The following is a 21,958-nucleotide window of genomic DNA, read 5'->3' as shown; positions in this document are numbered from 1 at the left end:
CTGCTGCTAGTTGGAAACCAAAGCTTAGGCCAGTGAGTTTATTCAGCAGCTAAGTGATGAAGGGGAAGCTTGAACTCACAACCATCATGCTGCACTGCTTCCTCCGCTATCAGAGTTATTTTGGGTGGCCAAGGTGAGGAAATGTCCCTTATCTGGGAAATAGCTGGGGGCCTCCTACTCACCACAGAGCAACACAGAGCTCGTGTCTCAGAACTGCCGTTTATTTACTGGCCTTCTCTTTTCCAGTGCAATGTCCAGAAGTGAAGGTTGTTACTCAACGTTAGCAGTGAAGCCCTGCTGTCTAGCAGAAAGAAAAATAAAATAATAAATTCCAGCTTTTTTTCTCTTTTTTCATGATTTATTTTTATGTGCATTGACGTTTTCCCTGCATGCATGTCTGTGTAGGATGTCATATCCCCTGGGACTGTAGCTAGTTATGAGCTGCTGAGAATTGAACCTGTGTCCTCTGGAAAATCAGCCAGTGCTCTTAATTGTTGAGCCATATCTCCAACCTATTTACTTTATTCTATATGTTTTGCCTGCATGTATGTCTGTACAGAAAGCGTATGAGTGCCCAGAGAACAGAAGAGGGCACCGACATCCTTTGGAACTGGAGTTAGACAGCTGTGAGCCATCATGTAGGTGCTGAGAACTAAGCCGGGGTCCCCTCGGGGAGCAGTCAGTGCTCTTAACCACTGAGCAACCTCTCCAGCCTCACATTTTGGCTTTTTGATCATGGATGTATGACTGACTCTCTTGTCTATAAAACAGGCCTACCGCCACCTGTCTGTGGGAATGCTATGAAATAACTGAAGGCTGCTTTCCCCACTTCCTCCCTTGGCCAGGGTACTCTTTGTTTCCCTTTGTCTACAGCTCTTGAGTTACCAACCCTGTGTTTATCAGTTCTGCTTTTCTTTAGCTACCACTTTCACACACCAGCCAGGGACTGCCTCTCCTCAGCTGTAGGGCAAAGAGAACACCATCATCAACGCACAGCCCTCCTCCTAGCTACTTCATTCTAATAAGTGTGCTTCAGGCTGGCCTCAAACTCACTATATAGCCCAGGCTGGCCCCAAACTTACTTTATAGCTCAGGCTGGCTTCAAACTCTTAATGTTACTCCTACCTCAGGACCGCAAGAGCTGGGATTACAGACATGACCTATGACACCCAGTTAACATGTTATTTCTTATGTGGCATTATTATTTGGTCAACTAAAATAACTTTAAAAGCTGTAGGAATGAGGGGGAAAGTTTGCCACAGCGACTGCCACAAGGTCAGAAAACCTGACTATAAGTTTGTAAAACCTCATTATTAGCATGATTATGGGTTGTATAGGAACAGACAAAATGAAGGTAATTGTAAGGGTTAGAGAACTGCCAACCTCCTTCTCTTGATAGCGTTCAATATTCAATTATCTTTCAGCTTACAAAGTGCATGTTGGGAAGAAAATCTGAGAGGATGTTGACTTCAGCAGCGTACCCACACCATTCCTGCTTGGCGGCCTCCTTCAGCTTGCTGTGCCTTGGGTGGGCTCAGTTCAGGGGCTTAGACTGGCTCTCTCTGGCAGAAAGAACTATACCAGATTGGAAGGGGGTAGTTTTACCTTAACAAAGGCCAGGGCACTGGGTGTAGGGTGGGCAGCTCTTCAAATAGCAGCTGCATTTTTTGTACTCTTGGGGCTGAGACAGCTGAATTGCTTCCCCTACAGTGCCCTCTTGTGGCAGGCCTGCACTACAGCACATAGCAGCAGGATAAGGAGTCTGACCTGAGCTGTACAGACAAGAGCAGGTTAGAATGAGTGAGCCATCTTGGATATTACATGTCTGTCCTGGTAGAGGTTCAAGTGCCTAAGAAAGAGCAGGAAGTCAGAGTCTACACCAGAAGCAGTTTCTGTCCATATACTGACCACCATGACCGCCAGTGGCACACAGCTTAACGAGGCTTTTCAAAGAGATATTCCAGATCTGGGGCCCGCAGTCTCTGCTCTTTGTTTTTGTTTTTGGTGAACTCTCTCAGCAGTTCCATGACTTCATTTTCAAATATTTCTGGAGCTGGTTTTGCTTCTGCAACAGAAGGGTGGGCAGAAAGAATTGTACCATAGTCAATGCTCACGTGAAGATTCGGAACTATGAAGCTGCATACAGTGCTCATGCCTGTAGTCCCAGCACTTATGAGACTAAGGCAGGATGATTATTGCAAGTTCAAGACCAGCCTGTGTCACAGAGTGAGCTCCACATATTTATAATCCCAGCACTGGAAAAACTGAGGCAGAAGAATCAAGAATTTAAAATTAAAGCCAGGTAAGGTTAGAGCTTGCCTTTAATCCCAGTACTCTAGAGGCAGAGGTGAGTAGATCTCTATGCATTCCAGGACAGCCAGGGCTACAAAGTGAGACCCTGTACCAAAAGGGGGAAAAAAAATTTGAAGCCAGACTAGGATACAAAATGGAACCCATCTCAAAAAGCTAACAAAGGGCTCAGGAAATGACCCAGTAAGTAAAGCATTTGGCATGTAAGCATGAGGGAGGGCCTGTGTGTCCAGGACTTACATAATCCAAGTATGAAGGCACACATATGTGATCTCAGTGCTACTCTAACAAGACAAGAGAATTCCTGGAGGGCCTAACAAACCAGGCAAACCTGTTTGCCATGCTTGAATTCCATTCCCGAAACCCACGTAAGGGTAAAAGAGAACTAACTTCACACTCAGACCTCCACATGGGTACTGTAACATATGTATACACACACCCTCTCTATCTCTGTCTCTCTCTCTCTCTCACACACACACACACACACACAATTTTTTTAAAGCCAGCAAACAAAAATGTGATGCAGGAGCTGGAGAGATGGCTCAGCAGTTAAGAGCATCTACTGCTTCCCCAGAGGACCTGAGTTTGATTTTAGCACTATGTCTGGTGGCTCACAGTAACCTGTAATCCTGTTCCAGGGGATCCAATGCCTTTGGCCTCCACTGACACACCAGCACTCACATGTGCATACAGACACATATACATAAGCATGACGAAAAAGAAAATAAATCCAGGAGGGAAACTATTGTGAGAAATCCATGGTGTCATTGGCTAAGTGGCTCAAGTTCCCACAAAAGAAAACTACAAGAAAGCAAGCAATAGGAATAGACTCAGGGATAACTTGCGTCAGGACTCCAGGTAAGAATTTAAAGTAATTATGACAAACATTAAAAGCTCCCATGGAAAAAGCAGGCAAAGTAGAACAGATGAGGCATTTCAGCAGGGAGTGAGAAAGTCTAAATGTCATATAGAAATGCTAAAAATAAAGCCACAGCAGCAGCAATGCAAAATGACTTCATGAGGCTCATCGTGACATCTGACAGAGAGAATCAGTGAAAGAGAGGCCAAGAGATGATGCCAAATACAAAGGACCCAAACTGATTCCCAAAGAGACAAGAGGAGCACACAAAACTATGGACACACATCATTCAAAGTGCAATCAGAATTGCAAAAGGAAAAGAGGGTATGAAGGAGACTGAAGAATCTTCCATTAACAATCAAAAACATAAAAATCCAGATCCAACATGTCCAGAGAACCCCAAATAGAATAAATACCACAACAAATACCTAGACATAGTAATATAGTTAGGATGGGGAATGTTCCTCCAAGGACAATGTCCCCATGTGTCCCCAGCTTACTACTACTGGGAGGAAGTGAAAACCTTGGGGGTCCTAGGAAGTCTTCTAGTCATTGGAGATATATTCTCAAAGGGATAACAGGATCCAGTCCCTCCCTTCCCTATCCCTCAACACACCTGATACATGCTTCCTGGCCATAAAGTGAACACTGCTTATCAGGTTCTTTCTGCTGCCATGTGCTGCCTCATCTACTTACCTCAGTTCTTCCAGCACTGGCGTTCGTCACCCAGAGAATGAACTCCTAAAACTGTGAGTCAAACAAACCTTTCTAAACTGGGCATGGTGGCATGTGTCTGCAATTCTAACTACTCAGAAGGGCTGAAGCATGGAAGTTCAGCAGTTTGGGGCCAGCCTGAGCAACAAGAACTCATCTCTTAAAGAATAATTTTAAAATATCTTTTTATTTTAATTTTGGATTTATTTATTTTATGTGTGAGTGTTTTCCCTCTATGTATATGCATGTGCACCATATATGTGCCTGGTGCCCACTGAGGCCAGAAGTGGGTAGCAGAACCCTTGGAACTGTAGTTACATACTGACAGCCTGGCAAAAGACGTGTCTTCATAAAGCACTGAAAAACAAACAAACCTGTGAGCCTTCAGTTCCATACTCAAGATAGGGAATTCAAATAAGCCAATTTGTGCTACAAGTAAAGGAAGTTCAGCAGAGGGATTATGGCAGGATAGGAACAGAGATTTACATAAAGAAACAACCATCTCCAGAAATGGCCAAAGTTAATGAGAGTAAAATACATATTTTGAATTATTTTCTTTTACTGTACATAGTAAAACAACAGAAATGTGTTCCGGGCTTAGAATAAAGGTCAAAGTAAAAAGAATGACACAGCTTAAGGCAGTGCGTATGTGTGTGGAGGGTGTACACTCTGTTGTAAAGGCCATACATTATACATGAGCTTCACAGGTCTCGAAATCAGACTACAATTATTTAAAGCTGTATATTGTGAACCCAGGAACAATCATTAAAAACCTAAAAGCACATAAGAGAGGCAATACCCACCCCCATACACAACCAAATAAGAGAGAAAAAAAAAAAAAACACATGGAAGAAACAACAAACAACCAAAAATGGTAGAGTTTAACTCAAACACATTGAGAATTTAGTAAATATGGAAGGTCTAAATCCATTGGTGAAAAGCAGAGACCATCAGATGGGATGAAAAAAGAAAGACTATGTATTCTGTCTACAGAAAAACTCAATTTAGATATAAAGACAAAGACAGTTTGTGATTTTACAACATATGCACTCCAGCTGGTAATGGAAGAGCACTCAGACAAATGTCAAGTACGAGGGAGGATTGCCACTGCCAGGCAGAGAGAGCTACGGAGCAAACAAGGCCCTCAAAAGCCGAGGGAAACTGGCTATTGGCAGGTCAATAGGGAACTCAGCCCTCTACTGAAAGGAAACAAATTCTCGAAAAAAAAAAATGTCCATGGGCTTAGAATTAGATTATTCCCCAGTCTCCAGATGGAACACAGCACACCTGACTCACTGATTTCGAAGTATGAATATCTGGGCAGAGCTTTTTACCCACAGAACTATGAACCAAGAAACAGCTGTGGCTTCGAGTCTAGTAAATGTGTGGCAATTGCTCACAAAGCAAGAGGAAAAAAAATCCAAACAGGAAGCTACACACCAGGCAAAAACTAATCAAAAGAAACCTGAAGGCCCAGCAAGCTGGTTAGTTGATCAAGACACTTGCTACCAAATCCTAGGACCTGAGTTTAATCCCTGGAACCTCCTACAAGTTGTTCTCTGACCTCCATATGTACACTGTGGTATATGCACTCCTCCTCCTCCTCCTCCTACACACACACACACACACACACACACACACACAAATAAACGTTGGGGGGGGGGGGGGAAACCAGAGTGCCTATACTAACAGACACCTCAAAGCAAGTATCATTACCAACAATAAAGACAGAGCAAAACAGTGACAAAGGAAGCAATCTTAGGAAGAAAATATAACAGTACCAGATGTGTTTGCACCTAACACCTGAGCCCTGACAATATGAAGCAAAGACCAAGAAAGAAGGGGGTAACAGACGATCCATGAAGGGAACAGATGTCAATGTCCCTCCCTCAGTAACTGATAGAATAGGCTCAGAAAATCAAAACCATGTAGAACATATCAACAACCTCCTTGTCTCAGTTGTCATTTACAGAATGCTCTGCCCACAAGAACAAAGTCACAAAACTAAGTGTATATGGAATATTTACCAAGTACTTGTATTTCAGGCCTGAAAGCAAACTTCAACAAAATCTAGCAAATTCCCAAATTCTTGAAACTTAAACATATTTCTTAATAATTCATAGGCTGAACAGAGTCATGAGAAAAACTATAAAGTAATTTGAATCTTAGGAAAATGCAAGATTACATTAACAGAAAGTTCAAACAGTGCTTAGGGCAATGTTTCTCAACCTATGGGTCACAATCCCTTTGGTGTCAAATGATCCTTTCACAGGGACCATATATCAGATATCCTGTATTACAATTCATATCAGTAGCAAAATTACAGTTATGAAGCACCAATGAAATAACTTTATGGTTGGGGGTCACCATAACATGAGGAACTGTATTAAAGGGTCACAGCGTTAGGAAGGTTGAAAACCACTCAGTTAATGGTATGGGATTTCCTTCTGTATGTGTGCACGGTGGCTCAGAGGCAGTGAACAGACTTCCTCCGCCATGTTGGACTGGGCGGAACAAGCAGGTAGGCCGTATATACCCTAGTGACGGTGCAGCTTAAGTTTTTAAGAAGTACTTAGCATTTTAAGAAGTACTTCTGGTCAGAAAATAATTACAGCTATGCAATAAAGACAAATTCAGATGAAAAAGACCTCTAAATGAGACACAGTGTGTTTAAAAAATGTACATAGGCTTGGGAAAGAGAAGGAGTATAGAGAGTTATAAAAGAAGTAAATGGTTTATTAAAAAAATGAAACAAAATCTTTAAAGAAATAGAGTGCAGACAGTCCTAGATTGAAAGAAGTAAAAAAATAATCAGCCATGTAAAGATAGAATATGCAAAGAGAGTCGGGATTATATATACTATTGTGTTTGCTTTGGATTTTTTTGACTGTGAATGACAGAGAGACATTTCATTGCATGGGCTGCTAAGCTAAACCAACTTACACTTTAAAGGTATCTTGATTTCAGAATTTGGGTCTAAGGATATGTTACTTTGGAAAAAAAGGTTTTTCTTTCATTTCCACAGAGGATGGGAATCTGTGGAATCCTTCCAGACTGATGTGGTTTGATGGACCAAGACCTCCTGAAAGGCCGCCTTGAACACCCCTCAAAAAAATACTACTTTGCCCAATAAGCAGCAGGAAGAAGTTTGGGCAGAACTATGCCCATATTCCCAAATATTGTCTATAAATGTTTATTTACATTTAAAGGGGGATATGCTATAGAGATTTGTATTGGTATGGATCTTGGTTTATTGATACAAATTTAAGGTCAATTTGTTATACTGAGTATATATGTATTTCTGCTCTTGATTAAGGTATTGTATATGCAGCTCATTTAAAAATGTAATGTATAATTAAGAAATACAGGCTAATAGATAATCATCTATAATAGTCAAGCTTGTAGTAATGTTAGTTAGATTTTCTAGATGTACAGAGATGTATTTCAGATGAATAGGCATTCTTTTCAAACCTTTCAAAGACTACAGAATATGGCATTTAAAATGTTTTAAGAATTTAGGACTTATCACAACAATGAGACACATCTGCTCCTGGCAGCACCAATTACTTCAAGAGGAAGATGGGCATCAAAGAGGCTCCTTATGGAGTTGGTTAGCCATTTGGGGAAGAAACTGCTCTTGCCTGGAGTGCTTAACTGGATATGCAGGACCAGCAGAGAAATGACTGCTGACCTTGCCTAAAGGAGAGATGGTCCTTTGGGGTTCCTGCTTCATGAAAGAGTCTGCCAGACATTCTGCAGGACACAGAAGAAAGTGACTGACAAACTGCCGATATAGGCGGAACTATCTTTGAAATTTCCTGCTTCATGAAAAAGTCTGCTGAACACTATGGTCCTGAAGGCTGAAGATGGATGTCCCAACAGTAAAGAAGAACCCTGGGTAACTGTCCAGGCAGAGAGATGACTCTGTCAACTCTATAGAGTTTTGGAAGTTGCTTACAATGCACTTCCTGTTTACTTAGGTAATATGATATCCTCTGGAGTCTTTAATGGAGTTGAGGAATTTACAGTTATACTTTTCCTTAGTTATAATAAAAGATAAAATAGATATAAATATTGTAATAATTATTGTTTGATACCTGTTTTGTTATATGTAATTTACTATGTTAAAGTCTTCTTTTTTGTTTAAACAGAAAAGGGGAGGTGATGTGGGATTATCCTCTGTATGCTGTGATTACCATTGATAAATAAATAAAGGAACTGCTTTGGGCCTATAGCAGATCTATAGGGGAACAGAGGTAGGTGGGGGAAACTAAACTGAATCCTGGGAGAAAGGAGGCAGTCAGGAGAAGCCATGTAGCCCCATGGGAGCCAGACTGAACTTTACCTGGTAAGCCACTGCCACGTGGTGATAAACAGATTAACAGAAATGGGTTAAATTAATATGTAAGAGTTAGCCAATAAGAAGCTAAAGCTAATGGGCCATGATTTAATTAAAACAGTTTCTGTGTAATTATTTTGGTTCTGGGTGACCGGGACAAACAAGCAGCTCCTTCCAACAGGCTAGAGGGACTGAATGTTTATTTATGGTGGAAAAGAAGGTCTCTGATGAGCTTAGCTTCTACTTCAAACAACTAGGAAATGCCAATCACACTTAAGAAGAACATGAATAACAACAGAAACCAATGGAACTGAAAACTGGAAACAAAAGAAAACACCAATGATATAAAACACAAGCCCTTAGAAAGGAAAAAATGAAATTGGTGGCAACTTCTGGCAACACTGATTTAAAAAAGGGAGGGAGATAAAATACAAATTACCAGTAACAGATATAAAAGATACCTATTATTATTTATTTGCAGAGAAGGGTGGAGGTCTTACTTTGTGGCTCTGGCTATCCAAGGACTCCCTATGTAGACCAAGTTGACCTCAAACTCACAGAGATCCACCTGCTTCGGCCTCCCAAGTGGATTAGAGTTATGTGGTACCACACCTGTCTTATTTTTAGTAAGTGTGTGAGTATATAATGGGGAGTGCACAGATGCCACAGCATGCAACTTCGTGAAATTGGTTCTTTCCTTCCACTTTTATGTAAATTCCAGTGATTGAACTCAGGTCACCATGCTTCAGCAACAAGCAGCATCACCAGCTGAGTCATAGAATAGGTCCAGGTAAGATACTACTCCAGCTCCTCTAACAGTACAAGGAAGAAGCCATTGCAAATGAAGTCCTACCCATATACCTGACACTTAGATGAAATGGCAAATATTTTGAAGGACAAATGACTGGATCTCACCTCAGAGGATTTATCTGTAATTGTTCAATCTCTATTAAAAAATATTAGCTTCATAGTTAAAAATATCCAGGAGGAAAAACCACTGGCCCAGAAAACTTCACTAGCAAAATTTACCACATATTTTTGGAAGAAGTAAGAGCAATTCTAATACATCCTCCTGAAAACGGAAAAGAGCACTTCACAACCTATCTCATCAAAACCAGATGACAACTTAGGAAATATCTATACAGCAATATTCATGGAGACAAAAGATCTTGAACTGTTAATAAATCAAGACTCTAATGTTAATTTTGGAATATAAGGCTGGTACAGAATTTGAAAGCCAAATAACACATTAATAAACTTGGGTGGTAGAGTCACTTCACCAAGGGAAAAAAAAATAAAGGCATCTGTGTTTTGAAAGAAAATGGCCCCCAAAGGGAGCGGCACTATTAGGAGGTGTGGCCTTGTTGGAGTAGGTGTGGTCTTGTTGGAGGAAGTGTGTCACTGTGGATCAAGGCTTTAAAGTCTCACATATGCTCAAGACACACCCAATGAGACAGACCACTTCCTGTTGCCATACAAGATGTAGGTCTCTCACCTGCTTCTCCAGCACCAATCAGCCTACACACTGCCATGTCCCACCGTGATGACAATGGACTGAAGAATGCAAGCCACCCCAATTAAATGTGTCCTTTTATAAAAGTTACCATGGTCATGGTATCTCTTCACAGCAATAGAAAACCTAACTAAGACATCACCATTCAAGATTTAAAAGAATGGAGGCAACCAACAGTCCTACCCATCTATAATATCTTTGAACCACAACAACCAGCAGGGCATGATAATTATTAGGGTGCAATAATGGTACTCATACCTTAGCAGTAACTAACAGTTCTCTAATTGGAATTAAGACCTGCTTAGTAAGAGGGAAACCATGTACTGGAAACCTAGCCAACTACCCAGGGGAAATCATTTGAAGAACCTACAATTGTCTCTTCACTACACTAGCATAATCCCAATATCTGTCCTTAGGCCCACAGAAAGAGCAGTTCTCACCCTCCACCAAAAAAACTTCTCCTTTGCAACAGAGACCATTACAAAAACCACAACTGATCAAAATGAAATTGTGGAGCCCAATGTCAACTACAACACAACTCCTGCACCTAAAATTCAGGGACATTGTGAAAGAGGGGGCAGAAAGATTGCAAGAGCCAGAGGAACAATGAATTTGCTAGCAATGATTCTCCTAGCAATGTCAAAATATACCCATGAAGTCTCACCAATATGGCTATCATGTTGACAATACCAAGTGACTGTAATTGGCCCCTATAGTTCATAGGGAGTGGTACTATTAGGAGGTATGTCTTTGTGGGAGTGGGTATGGCCTTGCTGGAGGAAGTGTCTGTCACCATGGGTGGCGAGCGTTGAGGTTTCTTATGCTCAGGATACTGCGCAGTGTCTCAGTTGACTCCCTAATGCCTGCAAGATGTAGGATTCTAAGCTACTTCTCCAGTACCCTGTCTGCCTGCATGTCACCATGCTCCCCACTGTCATGATAAAAGGACTGAACCTCTGAAACTGTAAGTGAACCACCACAATTGAATGTTTTCATTTATAATAGTTGCTGTGAAGTTAGGCAGTGGTGGCGTACACCTTTAATCCCAGCACTCGGGAGGCAGAGGCAGGCAGATCTCTGTGAGTTCAAGGCCAGACTGGTCTACAGAGTGAATTCCAGGACAGCCAGAACTACACAGAGAAACCCCATCTTGAAAAACCAAAAAGAACTGCTGTAGGGCTGGAGAGATGCCTCAGCAATTGAGAGCATTGACTGTTATTCCAGAGGACCTGGGTTCAATTTCCAGTGCCCACATGGCAGCTCACAGCTGTCAGTAACTCCAAGATCTGACACCCTCACATAGACATACATGAAAACAAAACACCAATGCACATAAAATAAAAATAAACTATCTTAAAAAAGAGCTGCTGTGGTCATGGTGTCTCTTCACAGCAAGAAAAACCCCAAGACACAAAGTGTCTCTTCATAATTTGTCCCTGGCAATAACTGGTAAGTAGCTATTGTCTCTGTTGTTTTGTTTTTCCTAAATATAAGCACATAGAAGGTACTCTTTGGATCTTAGCATAAACAGTGGAAACTATGGCCAGTTGCCTATTTATATAATGGCTCATATGCAAAGAAAGACTTTTTTTATTTTCTGTTTTGAAACAGGGTCTCATTATGTAGTGTTAGCTGGACTCAAACTCAGAGATCAACCTGCCCCTGCCTCCCAAGGACTGGGATTAAAGCTGTGCACCACCATGTCAAGCAAGACTGATTTTTAAAAAGTTGAGGGGGGAAATCCAAAAGAATAATACTTCATGATTGCAAGTATATGAAGTTCAAATCCAATGTTCATGAGACACGGGAACACTCATTCGTAGACCTGCTACCTGTGGTTGATTACACATTATAGTTGCAAACTACAGTTACAGAGTTATGAGAGACCATATGGCTTGCAGTACCTAAAATATTTACTGTCTGGCCCATTCAGATAAAGTATGGTATAAAGGTACACACACCCACAATCCAATGATTCTTCTGGGTATTTATCCAAGAAAACCTGCAATCTATTTTCATAAAATCTGTACACAAATGTTTACAGTGGCTTTGGTCATGATTGTCTACAACTGAAAAATGCTAAAAGCCCTCTACTGGTCAATAAATAAACTATGGTATAATCCACACACTGAAATATTACTCAACAAACAAAAGAATGAACTACTGACATAAGCAACAAAGGTCAATCTCAAATGTCTTATAAGTCAGCACCAAACTTGTCCTACATAAGGCTAGATAGCAAATATTTAAGATTTGCTGGGTTTTCAAATAACCAATTAAGCATCTAGACGCCTATTTTGAAAAAAGATTTACTTTATCTTTAATTGTAATGGTGTGAGTGTGTACATGAGTGCCATCCCCATAAAAGGCCAGAGGTGTTGGATTCCCCTGGAGTTGGAGTTACACAAAGTTATGAGCAGGCAGTCTGTTAATATATAGATTACTATGGCCATTACACTAACAAGAAACTGTTAAGTCACAGAAAACTGATTGGTCCGCAGCCGCACAAGCACAAAGAGGGCACGAAAGTAGGGAAGCCCACGACCCGTACTGGACCCAAAAGCCAGCCGGGCAGTGGCAGGTAGCCAAGGCTCTCTGAGACGTTTAATGAGAAAATATGAAGGACCGTGGCACGGGAATTCTATACCCAAATGAATGGCATGGAGCCTGATGGTGGCTGGCTAGACCACTGGAGATCTGAGCCCCACGAATCGGGGTGCCAACTGTAGAAGTTAGCGCGATTCGGGAAATAACCAGGCTAGCTAAAAGATAAACGATTATATTTTTATTTATTATAAGAGGGAAAACTCACGAAAGAGGAACGAGAAGTCCAAGCTCAGCTGTGCTGTGCACTGAGGGTACCACAGAGAGCGCGGGGGGGGGGGGGGGGGGGGCACTTCTGAGTGTCCCAGAAAACCACACCCTAGCTTCCCCATCTGAGCATTACCCTGAGAAAGCCAATCTTCATTATGTCTGTGGCCTGCAATTCAAAAATGCTTGATCCATTTGCAGTCTCTGTTTCTACTTCCTTAAACTTTCCCTTTTATAAGAGCCCTCACCGCCCCCCCCCCACCCCAGGATTAAGGTGGATTTTGGACAAGAGCCCTTCATCTTTTAATTGAGCTGACTTTTTGAATAAAACGTCATCATTCTGACTAGGAATGGTGGCACATGTCTGTATTCCCAACACTCTGTAAACTCAGCCTTGAGGCTGGGGTGGAAGGATCATGAGTTCAAAGCCAGACTGGGCGACATAGTGAGTCGCTGACTCAAAACAAAGCAAGTGCCTGGCCATTAATCTCAGCACACAGGGGCAAAAGCAGGCATATCCCTGTGAGTTCGAGGCCAGTTTGGTCTGGATAGCAAGTTCTAAACCAGCCTGGGCCATACAGTGAGATCCTTTATCAAAAGACAAAACAACCCAAAAATATTGCCGCCTTTACTTTGATGCCTTGTCTCTCAACTGAACTGGCTTGTCCTACAAGAAACAACCCAGGACATTTCACCCCGTTCCCAACCTATTCTTCGGTCTTTCCTTTGATCCCGTGAGTTTTATAAGCTTTTCTATATTCCCTTTTCACCTAAGTCAGAGTGTACTCCATCTGTCTCACAAAAAGCTGAACTGAGGGCAGGAAAGGCACTTGCTGCAAAGCTTGATGACCTTAGTTCAATCCCTGGAACTCACAAGGTGAAAAGAGAAAACTAAGCTGTCCTCTGACGTTAATACACATGCATATGTGTGTAGTGAGGAGCAGCGGGCTGTGTCCCGCCACTCGGCTAGCTCTACACCTGAAACAATTACACGGAAACTGTATTCTTTTGAACTGCTTGGCCCATTAGCTCTAGCCTCTTATTGGCTAGCTCTCACATCTAGATTAACCCATTTCTAATAATCTGTGTACCACCACAAGGTGGTAGCTTACTGGTAAGATCTTAACCTGCGTCTGTGTAGGGTGGGAGAATCATGGCAACTGCTTGACTCAGCTTCTTTCTCCCAGCATTCTGTTCTGTTTACTCCGCCTACCTAATTTTCTGTCCTATCAAAGGGCCAAGGTAGTTTCTTTATTTAACCAATGAAATCAACACAAAACAGAAGACTCCCACATCATATGTATGCTTGCTTATACATGCACACAAAAGAAATAAGTAAATGTAAAAGAAAAAATGTCTAAAGAAACAACTGATTAAACAAATTTTGTACATTCTGGAAATTTTTGAACAGTGTTTAGGTTTAGTGTCTATTACATAAATAAAAATGATGAAAACAGGGCCTGACTTTGTGGCGCATGTAATCCCAGCATTCAGGAGGCAGAGGCAGGCAGATCTCTGTGAGTTCAAAGCTAACCTGGTCTACATAGAGAATTTCAGGACAGTCAGGGCTACACAGAACGATCCTGTCTCAAAAAAAAAAAAAAAGGATTGGGGGCTGGAGAGATGGCTCAGAGGTTAAGAGCATTGCCTGCTCTTCCAAAGGTCCTGAGTTCAATTCCCAGCAACCACATGGTGGCTCACAACCATCTGTAATGGGATCTGGTGCCCTCTTCTGGCCTGCAGACATACACACAGACAGAATATTGTATACATAATAAATAAATAAATATTAAAAAAAAAGGATTGCAAAGATACTATTTCAGACTCAAATTGGTGTGTTCTCCTATCATCATAAAATGCAGTTTATCATATGGAATACCTGTGGCCCAGTAGTAAATATCCCAGTCATTGCTAGGCTCGTTAATCAGGCGATCATAGAGGTTCAGCTGCTTCTCTGTCATGTTGTGCAGATATTCTTTAGCAAAGAGGCTAAAAATGAAAAGGAAAATGAGGCTGACAAGACTGCCTTATTAAAGAGAAGTGACACCCCGAGTCCTCTTCCCTACTACCTAAGAAGAATGCAGTTCTCCAGCATCCCCCTCTTTCTGCTCTCATAGAGCAGGCGGGCTCTTTTGGTTTCTATGGATTCATCAGTTCTCTCCTGCCATGGAGGCAAAGGGATTTCAATCATGTCTTTTTGAGAATCTGTTGGGCTGTCACCTCTGTAGAATCGTCTGAATGATGTCACACTGAACAAAGGAGACAGCAGGCTCTGCTTTGACAGCGCCTGAAACAAACCACAAACATCTTTATAAGACAATGGTTACTATTACTGCTATTTATTCAACACATAAGGTGCTAAGTGCATTAGATTTCACTTAGTCCTTCTGCTGATTCTGGTCCCTTTATAGCCAAGGGAACAGAAACCAATGAATCTAAGACTTAGAGGGGATAGTCTCTGAAATAGAACCACAGACACATGTTCATAAATTGAGCAACATCTCACTCTACAAGACAGAATAAATATTCCAGAAGTATTCTTAATGAATCTTTCGAGAAATTATCCCAGCTGAAGCACGTCTCCTTTTGTGTTCCTTTAAAACTGTGTATTTGCGTTCCAGTTACTCACCTGTTAAACCCTGAGGATACCTAGATCTCTAAAGACTCCAGACCTAAGAAGGGCATAAACTCTAAAACATAATGAGAAGGGTGGGATGATGGCTCAGTAAGTAAAGTGCTTGCTGTGCAAGCATGAGGAGCTGAGTGCAGACCATGTAAGAGCCAAGCATGGCCAGGAATGACATCCTTCAGCTGTAACCCCAGTACAGATAGATCCTAACAACTTATTGGTCAGGGAGTCTAGCCAAAACAGAGAGATTATGTCTCCAAAATAAAGTGAAAATAGAGGAAGACACCTGAAGTTGACTTCTGGCTTTCACACATAAACTCTGGCAAGCACTCTCCTCCCTTCTCTTTCTTCTCTCACATACACACAATTATATCACACACATACACAATTTCTTAAAAAAGATATAATGGGGGGTCGGGGCTATGGCGGTGGCAAATTCAAGTCCAGTCAATCCGGTGGTCTTCTTTGATGTCAGCATTGGCAGCCAGGAAGTTGGTCGCATGAAGATCGAGCTGTTTGCAGACGTGGTGCCTAAGACGGCAGAGAACTTTAGGCAATTCTGCACTGGAGAGTTCAGGAAAGATGGTGTTCCGATCGGATACAAAGGAAGCACCTTCCATAGGGTCATAAAGGATTTCATGATTCAGGGTGGAGATTTTGTTAATGGAGATGGTACTGGAGTCGCTAGCATTTACCGCGGTCCATTTGCAGATGAAAATTTTAAACTTAGACACTTGGCTCCAGGCCTGCTTTCCATGGCAAACAGTGGTCCCAGTACAAACGGCTGCCAGTTCTTTATCACATGTTCTAAGTGTGATTGGCTGGATGGGAAGCACGTAGTGTTTGGAAAAATCATTGATGGACTTCTGGTGATGAGAAAAATCGAGAATGTTCCCACGGGCCCTAACAATAAGCCCAAACTGCCAGTGGTAATCTCCCAGTGTGGGTAAATGTAATCTAGACCAAGACTGAACCAGGTCTTCAGTGTTGGGTGACACTCCCCTTGAGTCTGACAAGCTGGACTGACCTCTGCCTCCACAGTGTGTGAACCAGGACCTGGAAGTCTCACAAATCAAAATCAAGATCTTGTTTAAATTTTGAACTGTAAATAAAGGATTTAAAAAAAAAAAAGACATAATGGTAAGGTGGTAATGTAGACAGAAGTTTCTGTCCCACCTGGTCCTACACTCGTTCAGTCCCAAAGAAACACACAGAGGCTTATATTAATAATAAACTGTTGGGCCTTATTAGCCCAGGTTTATTATTAACAAGCTCTTACAACTTATGTTAACCTGTAATTCTTGTCTATGTGTAGCTATGTGACTTGGTTCCTTTTCTCAGTAAGGCATTCTCATCTTGCTTCCTCTGTGTCTGGCTGGTAACTGCATCTCTACCTTTCCTCTTCCCAGAATTATTAGTCTGGTTGCCCACCTAAACTTCCTGCCTGGCTACTGGCCAATCAGCGTTTCATTAAACTAATACGAGTGACAAGTCCTTACACTGTACAAGAGAATTATCCCACAGCATGGTAATGTTAGCAAGAAGGCAGAATAGGAAGACTCACATCCTCCTTGACGCCAAACCCTTCCAATAGAGATACTGACTCAACAACTCACAAATCTATTCCCTCTATAAGAAGTCTGGGAAATAGGCTCCTGCTCCCCAGATTAGTACAAAATCAGCTGCCAACAGAAAAGTTGCAGACTAAACATGCCATAATCCTGTTATAGTGGTATATTATTTGTGTTTTAATAAATAAAGCATGCCGAAAGTTCAGACAGCAAAGCAGCCATACTAGTCAGCCATATAGGCCATGAGTGGTGGCACATACCTTTAATCCCTGGACTCAGGAGACAGAGGCAGACAGATCTCGTGTTCAAGGCCACCCTGGGTTATACAAGATTGAATCTGTCTAAATGGAAAACAGAATTCACACAAAGGTGATCTTTAATCCCAGCACTAGAGAGGTGGAGACAGGAGCAATAAGGTTGGACGGAGAAAGAAATAAAAAGGGGAAGAGATAGGAACTCAGTGGAGTATGGAGTCTTTAGGATGCTTAGAGATAGGATCTCACCCATTTTTGGTCTAAGGTAGAGGTAAGAGCCAGTGGCTGGCTGCTTTGCTTTTCTGATCTTCAGGTTGAACCCCAATATCTGTCTCTGGGTTTTTATTATTTGTGCTAAATCCTGTTTTCCCCAAAACTTCCCCCATACCACCATCCAAGCACAAGATGATAGGGAGAATATTCCAACACCAGACTTCTACCTAGGAGGGAAAGGTAAGACTCCTAGAAGGTATCCAAACAAGCTAAATCTAAGTGCTATAGGAAGGGGCACCTGGCTGAAAGCTGTAGCAAACAAAGGTGATGGTTAACACCAGCAGCATTCTCTTGCCATGGTCCCCATTCCTGCCTTACTGTAGAATGAAAAAAAAAAATCACAACTCCCAGCTTTTCCTGGGGAAGCAGAGCTGGGGTGGCCATCTAATGCTCCAGTGTCTCAGGGGCTGCCTATGGGACTGGTTTTTTGTCTCTCTTGCCTCAGAACAGTAACAGGACACAACCCATTCGAGACACTTAGGGACCATGGAGACCAAGAGAGCTGAGCTGCTTACTTTTGGTGCGGAGGAAACCTTACATAGCAGACAAAAATCTAGTATTGTTTGGGAGCCTCTTCCCCAGGCTCAGGGAATAGTGGAGCATATGGCTAATGTTCTAGAGCATGGGGGTTGATATTCCTTAAGGGACTGGCTGGTTTCTATTCTGAACAACTTACAACACTAATAGAACCAGCAAACTCTAGAAGTCCAGCAGCCACTGAGCATAAGAGAGCAGAACAACTAGCTAGGTATGGTGCCTCATGCCTCTAATTCCAGCACTTGAGAGGGTAGAGCAGGGCTACTATGAAGCTAAGGGACTATAGTACCATACAAAACAGAGAAGGCGAGGAAAGGAGGAAGAGGCTCTGAGCAACTTAACAGTGGTTACAAAGAAACTATAGAACCACAGACACTACGGAAAGCTGCTGATTATGAACTGATAGAGGAAGGCAAAGGTGCTTGTTGCCAAGCATGAGGACCTGAGTTCTAACCCCAGAGCACATACACACAGAAGACAGACACATACATTCACAGAGAGGCAGAGACAGACACACACACACACAATATTAAGAAAGAAAGAAAGAAAGAAAGAAAGGAAGGAAGGAAGGACGGACTTCCAAACTTTGGAAAAAGAAATGGACATTCAAATTTGAGAAGTTCAAGAGACCTCAAGTATCATGAACCTAAGGAAGTCCATACCAAGGCATAAATTGTTCAGCAAATCAGAAATGTACATGTATAAAGAAAGGCCATGCGAGGGCACAATGGAAAAGTGGCTATCTGCAAGCCATGGAGTGAGACCACAAGAGAGAATAGCTGTACTATCATCTTCACCCTAGACTCCAGTCTCCAGAACTTTGAAAACAGACATTTCTGTTGTAAGGTAGCTCCAGTAAATGAATACAGCATGCTTTGAAAGCTCAGTTTCCTATGCCACAGCCTAAGCATTCTAGGCCAGCATCTCTAGGAAAAGGCACATGAAAATACATTTTAGGGGCTGGAGAGATGGCTCAGTGGTTAAGAAGACTGGCTGAGTTCTGAGTTCAATTCCCAGAACCACATGGTGGCTCACAACCATCTATAGTGGGATCTGATAACTTCTTCTGGCATAAAGTTGTACATCCATCTAGAACACTTATATACGTAAGTTTTAAAAAAAGAAAACGCATTAAAAAATTTTTGTGTGCAAACGTGGGTGCATGTGTAGAGGTCAGAGGAACATCTCAGGTGTCAGTCTTCACCTACCTTGTTTTGAGAGTTTTCTTTGTTGTTTTCTATTGTGTGTGCCAGCTAGCTGGCTTGTGAGCTTCCAGGGATTCTCTCATCTCTACCTCCCATCTCATCATAGCAGCACACTAGGCTGGCCTTGAACTTACTAAAGAACCTTAAATTTCTCATCCTCTTGCCACCAATTTCACAGTGCTAGAATTAGAAGCACATGGCAAACTCAGGACTTTCATGCATGAAGTGTTGTACAGCAATCTCCCCTATGATAAAACCTCCAATTTTGGAGGGAAGCTCATTAAAACACAGAATGTTGCTGTTGTTTTCTTTCTCTTCTTTTCTTCTCCTCCTTCTTCTTCATCATTATCACTATGTAGTCCTAGCCAGCCTGGATCATTACCATCACCATTACCATCATCACTATGTAGTCCTAGCCAGCCTTGATCATCATCATCATCAACATTATCACTATGTAGTCCTAGCCAGCCTTGATCATCATCATCCATCATCATCATCAACATTATCACTATGTAGTCCTAGCCAGCCTGAATCATCATCACCACCACCATCATCATCACTATGTAGTCCTAGCCAGCCTGGATCATCATTATCATCATCATCATCATCATCATCATCATCATCATCATCATCATCAACATTATCACTATGTAGTCCTAGCCAGCCTGGATCATCATCACCACCATCATCATCACTACTATGTAGTCCTAGCTGGCCTGGATCATCATCAACATCACCACCATCACCATCATCATTATCATCAACATCATCACTATGTAATCCTAGGTGGCCTGGAACTTGACATCTAGATCAGGCTGGTCTTGAACTCAGAGACCCTCCAGTTTCTGCCTTATGCTACCACACCTAGCCAAGACACAGAATGTTCTAAAGCAAGGTAATATATCCTGTCCTACAGGGATGCTCCTTAAGCTCAGGAAGTAAACAACTCAAAGGTTTCAGGAAGTCTCTAAAACTAACCAGCAATACAAGGCCATGCCCTCCTCACATATAACTTTAGCTCCAGGGGTCCAACAATCTCTTCAGCTTCAGTTGGTAGCCATACTCACAAGTGTGTGAGTACACACACACAAACTTTAAAATAAAATCTTCAAATAAAAGCATACTCTGACATCAATACCCCATACACAAGGAGTAAAAGAGAGAAGTTTTTGTACGCAGTTAAAATTATCAGTTTAATAGACTTAGAAAATATTCTAGGTAAGCCCCCTAGTACCACAATGAAAACTCCTATAGAAGAGACTCAAAAGAAAATGAGATTGCTGAGGCTAGAAAGATAGTTTAGCAGTTAAGAGCATTTACTGCTCTTATGTAGGACTGGGATTTGGTTCCCAACATCCACAGCAGGTGTCTCATACCCACCTGTAACTCCAATTTCAGAAAATCCAACACCCTCCTCTGGCCTTCATGGGCACCTGGACACTTAGTAGACATAAACTTATGAAAACACATACATATACTTACATTTTTAATCTAAAAGAGGAAGAGAGAGAATGGAAGGAAAGAAGGAAGGAAGGAAGGAAAAGGGAAGAAAAGGGAAGGGAAGAAAGAAAGAAAGAAAGAAAGAAAGGAAAAAGAAAAGGAAATTCCCTACATGCCGAGACCCTGGGTTTGGGACTTAGCACAAAAAACAAAACTGTCACACGAGATGAAGAACATTATATAGTATTAAGGGTTAGCAAGGCCGGGCAGTGGTGGCGCATGCCTTTAATCCTAGCACTCAGGAGGTAGAGGCAGGCGGATCTCTGTAAGTTCGAGGTCAACCTGGTCTACAAGGGCTAGTTCCAGGACAGGCTCCAAAGCTACAGAGAAACCGTCTTGAAACACAAACAAACAAAAAAAAAAAAGTTAGCAAGAAGGTCTAACAATTATAACTATATGTAGACCTGACACTAGAGAACTCAGATCTATAAAACAGGCAGGGACAGACCTAAAGGGAGAAAAAAAAGCAACAGACAGATTTTAATACCATACTTTCAATAAGGGATGGGACATCCAGACATAAGCTAAGTTTATCTAACTGAGATATACAGACATTCTACAAAACGGACCATGCATTTCTCTCAAATGCATGGATGGATGAACATTCCCAAGAGCTTGACAAATTTAAGATAAATCCTAACTACCTTTCACCAACACTAAAATAAAACCGGAAAACTCACAAACATACAGATATTTAAAACCACACATTTAAACAACCAAAATGTTACAGATTAAAGTCTACCATATAAGAAAGTGAAGACCAAAACAGTACCTAGATGTAAATTTATAGCGGCAAAAGGTTAAGCTTTGAAAAAAAAAAGGGTGTGTGTGTGTGTGTGTGTGTGTGTATGTTGATTCAAGCCTATATTCCTAGTACTTGGGAGGATGAGGCAGGAGAATTGCAAATTTGAGGCCAGCCTGAGCAACACATTAAGACTGGCTAAAAAGGAAAAGAAAACACTAAAGAGTTTAAGAATGGGGCTAGAAATGGGCTTTTGGAGGCGGTTCGGTAACTGTGCCTGGGAACGTAGGTAAGATCTGAGTTTTCTCGATGACTGACGACTTAACCACATATTACCAAGTGTTATGCTCGAGCACACCGTGCGCTCAGCAAAGACTGGAAAATGACCAGCATGTCCAGCGCCTGTTTGCGCCTCGCCCTGGGGGGGAATCTTTCCCTTGAGGGGTTGTGGGGTAATTGAACTCTTCCTACAGTCTCCACGACACAGAGGAGGACAAAACAGTCCTAGCTGTTGCCCGCCCCGAACCCTAAATCTTCGGCTATCTCACCCGCGCCAGCGTCGGGATCAAGGTGACCACCGCCATGTCTCCCTACAGCACCGGAAGCTCCCTACAGCTTCCGGGAACTCCCGGCGGGCAGTCTGCGGATTTCACCAGTGGAGGTGGCCCTCGAGCCGGAAGACGCGTCCCAGCGTACGGCGG

The 21,958-nt window shown here is 42.1% G+C and overlaps 2 protein-coding genes across 3 annotated transcripts; one reads left to right on the top strand and one right to left on the bottom strand.

The window, feature by feature from the left end:
* Positions 1-200: 200 nt before the first annotated feature.
* Sdhaf2 (succinate dehydrogenase complex assembly factor 2) lies at positions 201-21,943 on the bottom strand. Of its 2 annotated transcripts, none has more exons than XM_041661608.1 (5): positions 21,806-21,943; positions 14,616-14,833; positions 14,426-14,535; positions 1,909-2,065; positions 201-301 (listed from the first exon to the last, which is right to left on the bottom strand). In XM_041661608.1, exons 1-4 carry the CDS (start codon positions 21,839-21,841, stop codon positions 1,935-1,937), a joined length of 495 nt encoding a protein of 164 aa, XP_041517542.1. In that variant the 5' UTR covers positions 21,842-21,943; the 3' UTR covers positions 201-301; positions 1,909-1,934. The 2 variants fall into 2 exon arrangements, with proteins under 2 accessions (XP_041517542.1, XP_041517543.1); XM_041661609.1 differs by having other exon boundaries at positions 201-297.
* On the top strand, positions 15,586-16,284 carry LOC121454322 (peptidyl-prolyl cis-trans isomerase H-like). Its single transcript, XM_041661607.1, has one exon. The coding sequence runs from the start codon at positions 15,598-15,600 to the stop codon at positions 16,123-16,125; it is 528 nt and encodes a 175-aa protein (XP_041517541.1). The 5' UTR covers positions 15,586-15,597; the 3' UTR covers positions 16,126-16,284.
* Positions 21,944-21,958: the final 15 nt, after the last annotated feature.

Source organism: Microtus oregoni, unplaced genomic scaffold, assembly GCF_018167655.1.
Source record: "Microtus oregoni isolate MIOR12 unplaced genomic scaffold, Mior012 000012F_ref0000307, whole genome shotgun sequence".
Classification (NCBI taxonomy): domain Eukaryota; kingdom Metazoa; phylum Chordata; class Mammalia; order Rodentia; family Cricetidae; genus Microtus; species Microtus oregoni.
Note: the sequence above shows the minus strand (reverse complement) of the source record. Positions and strands in the feature narration are given on the sequence as shown.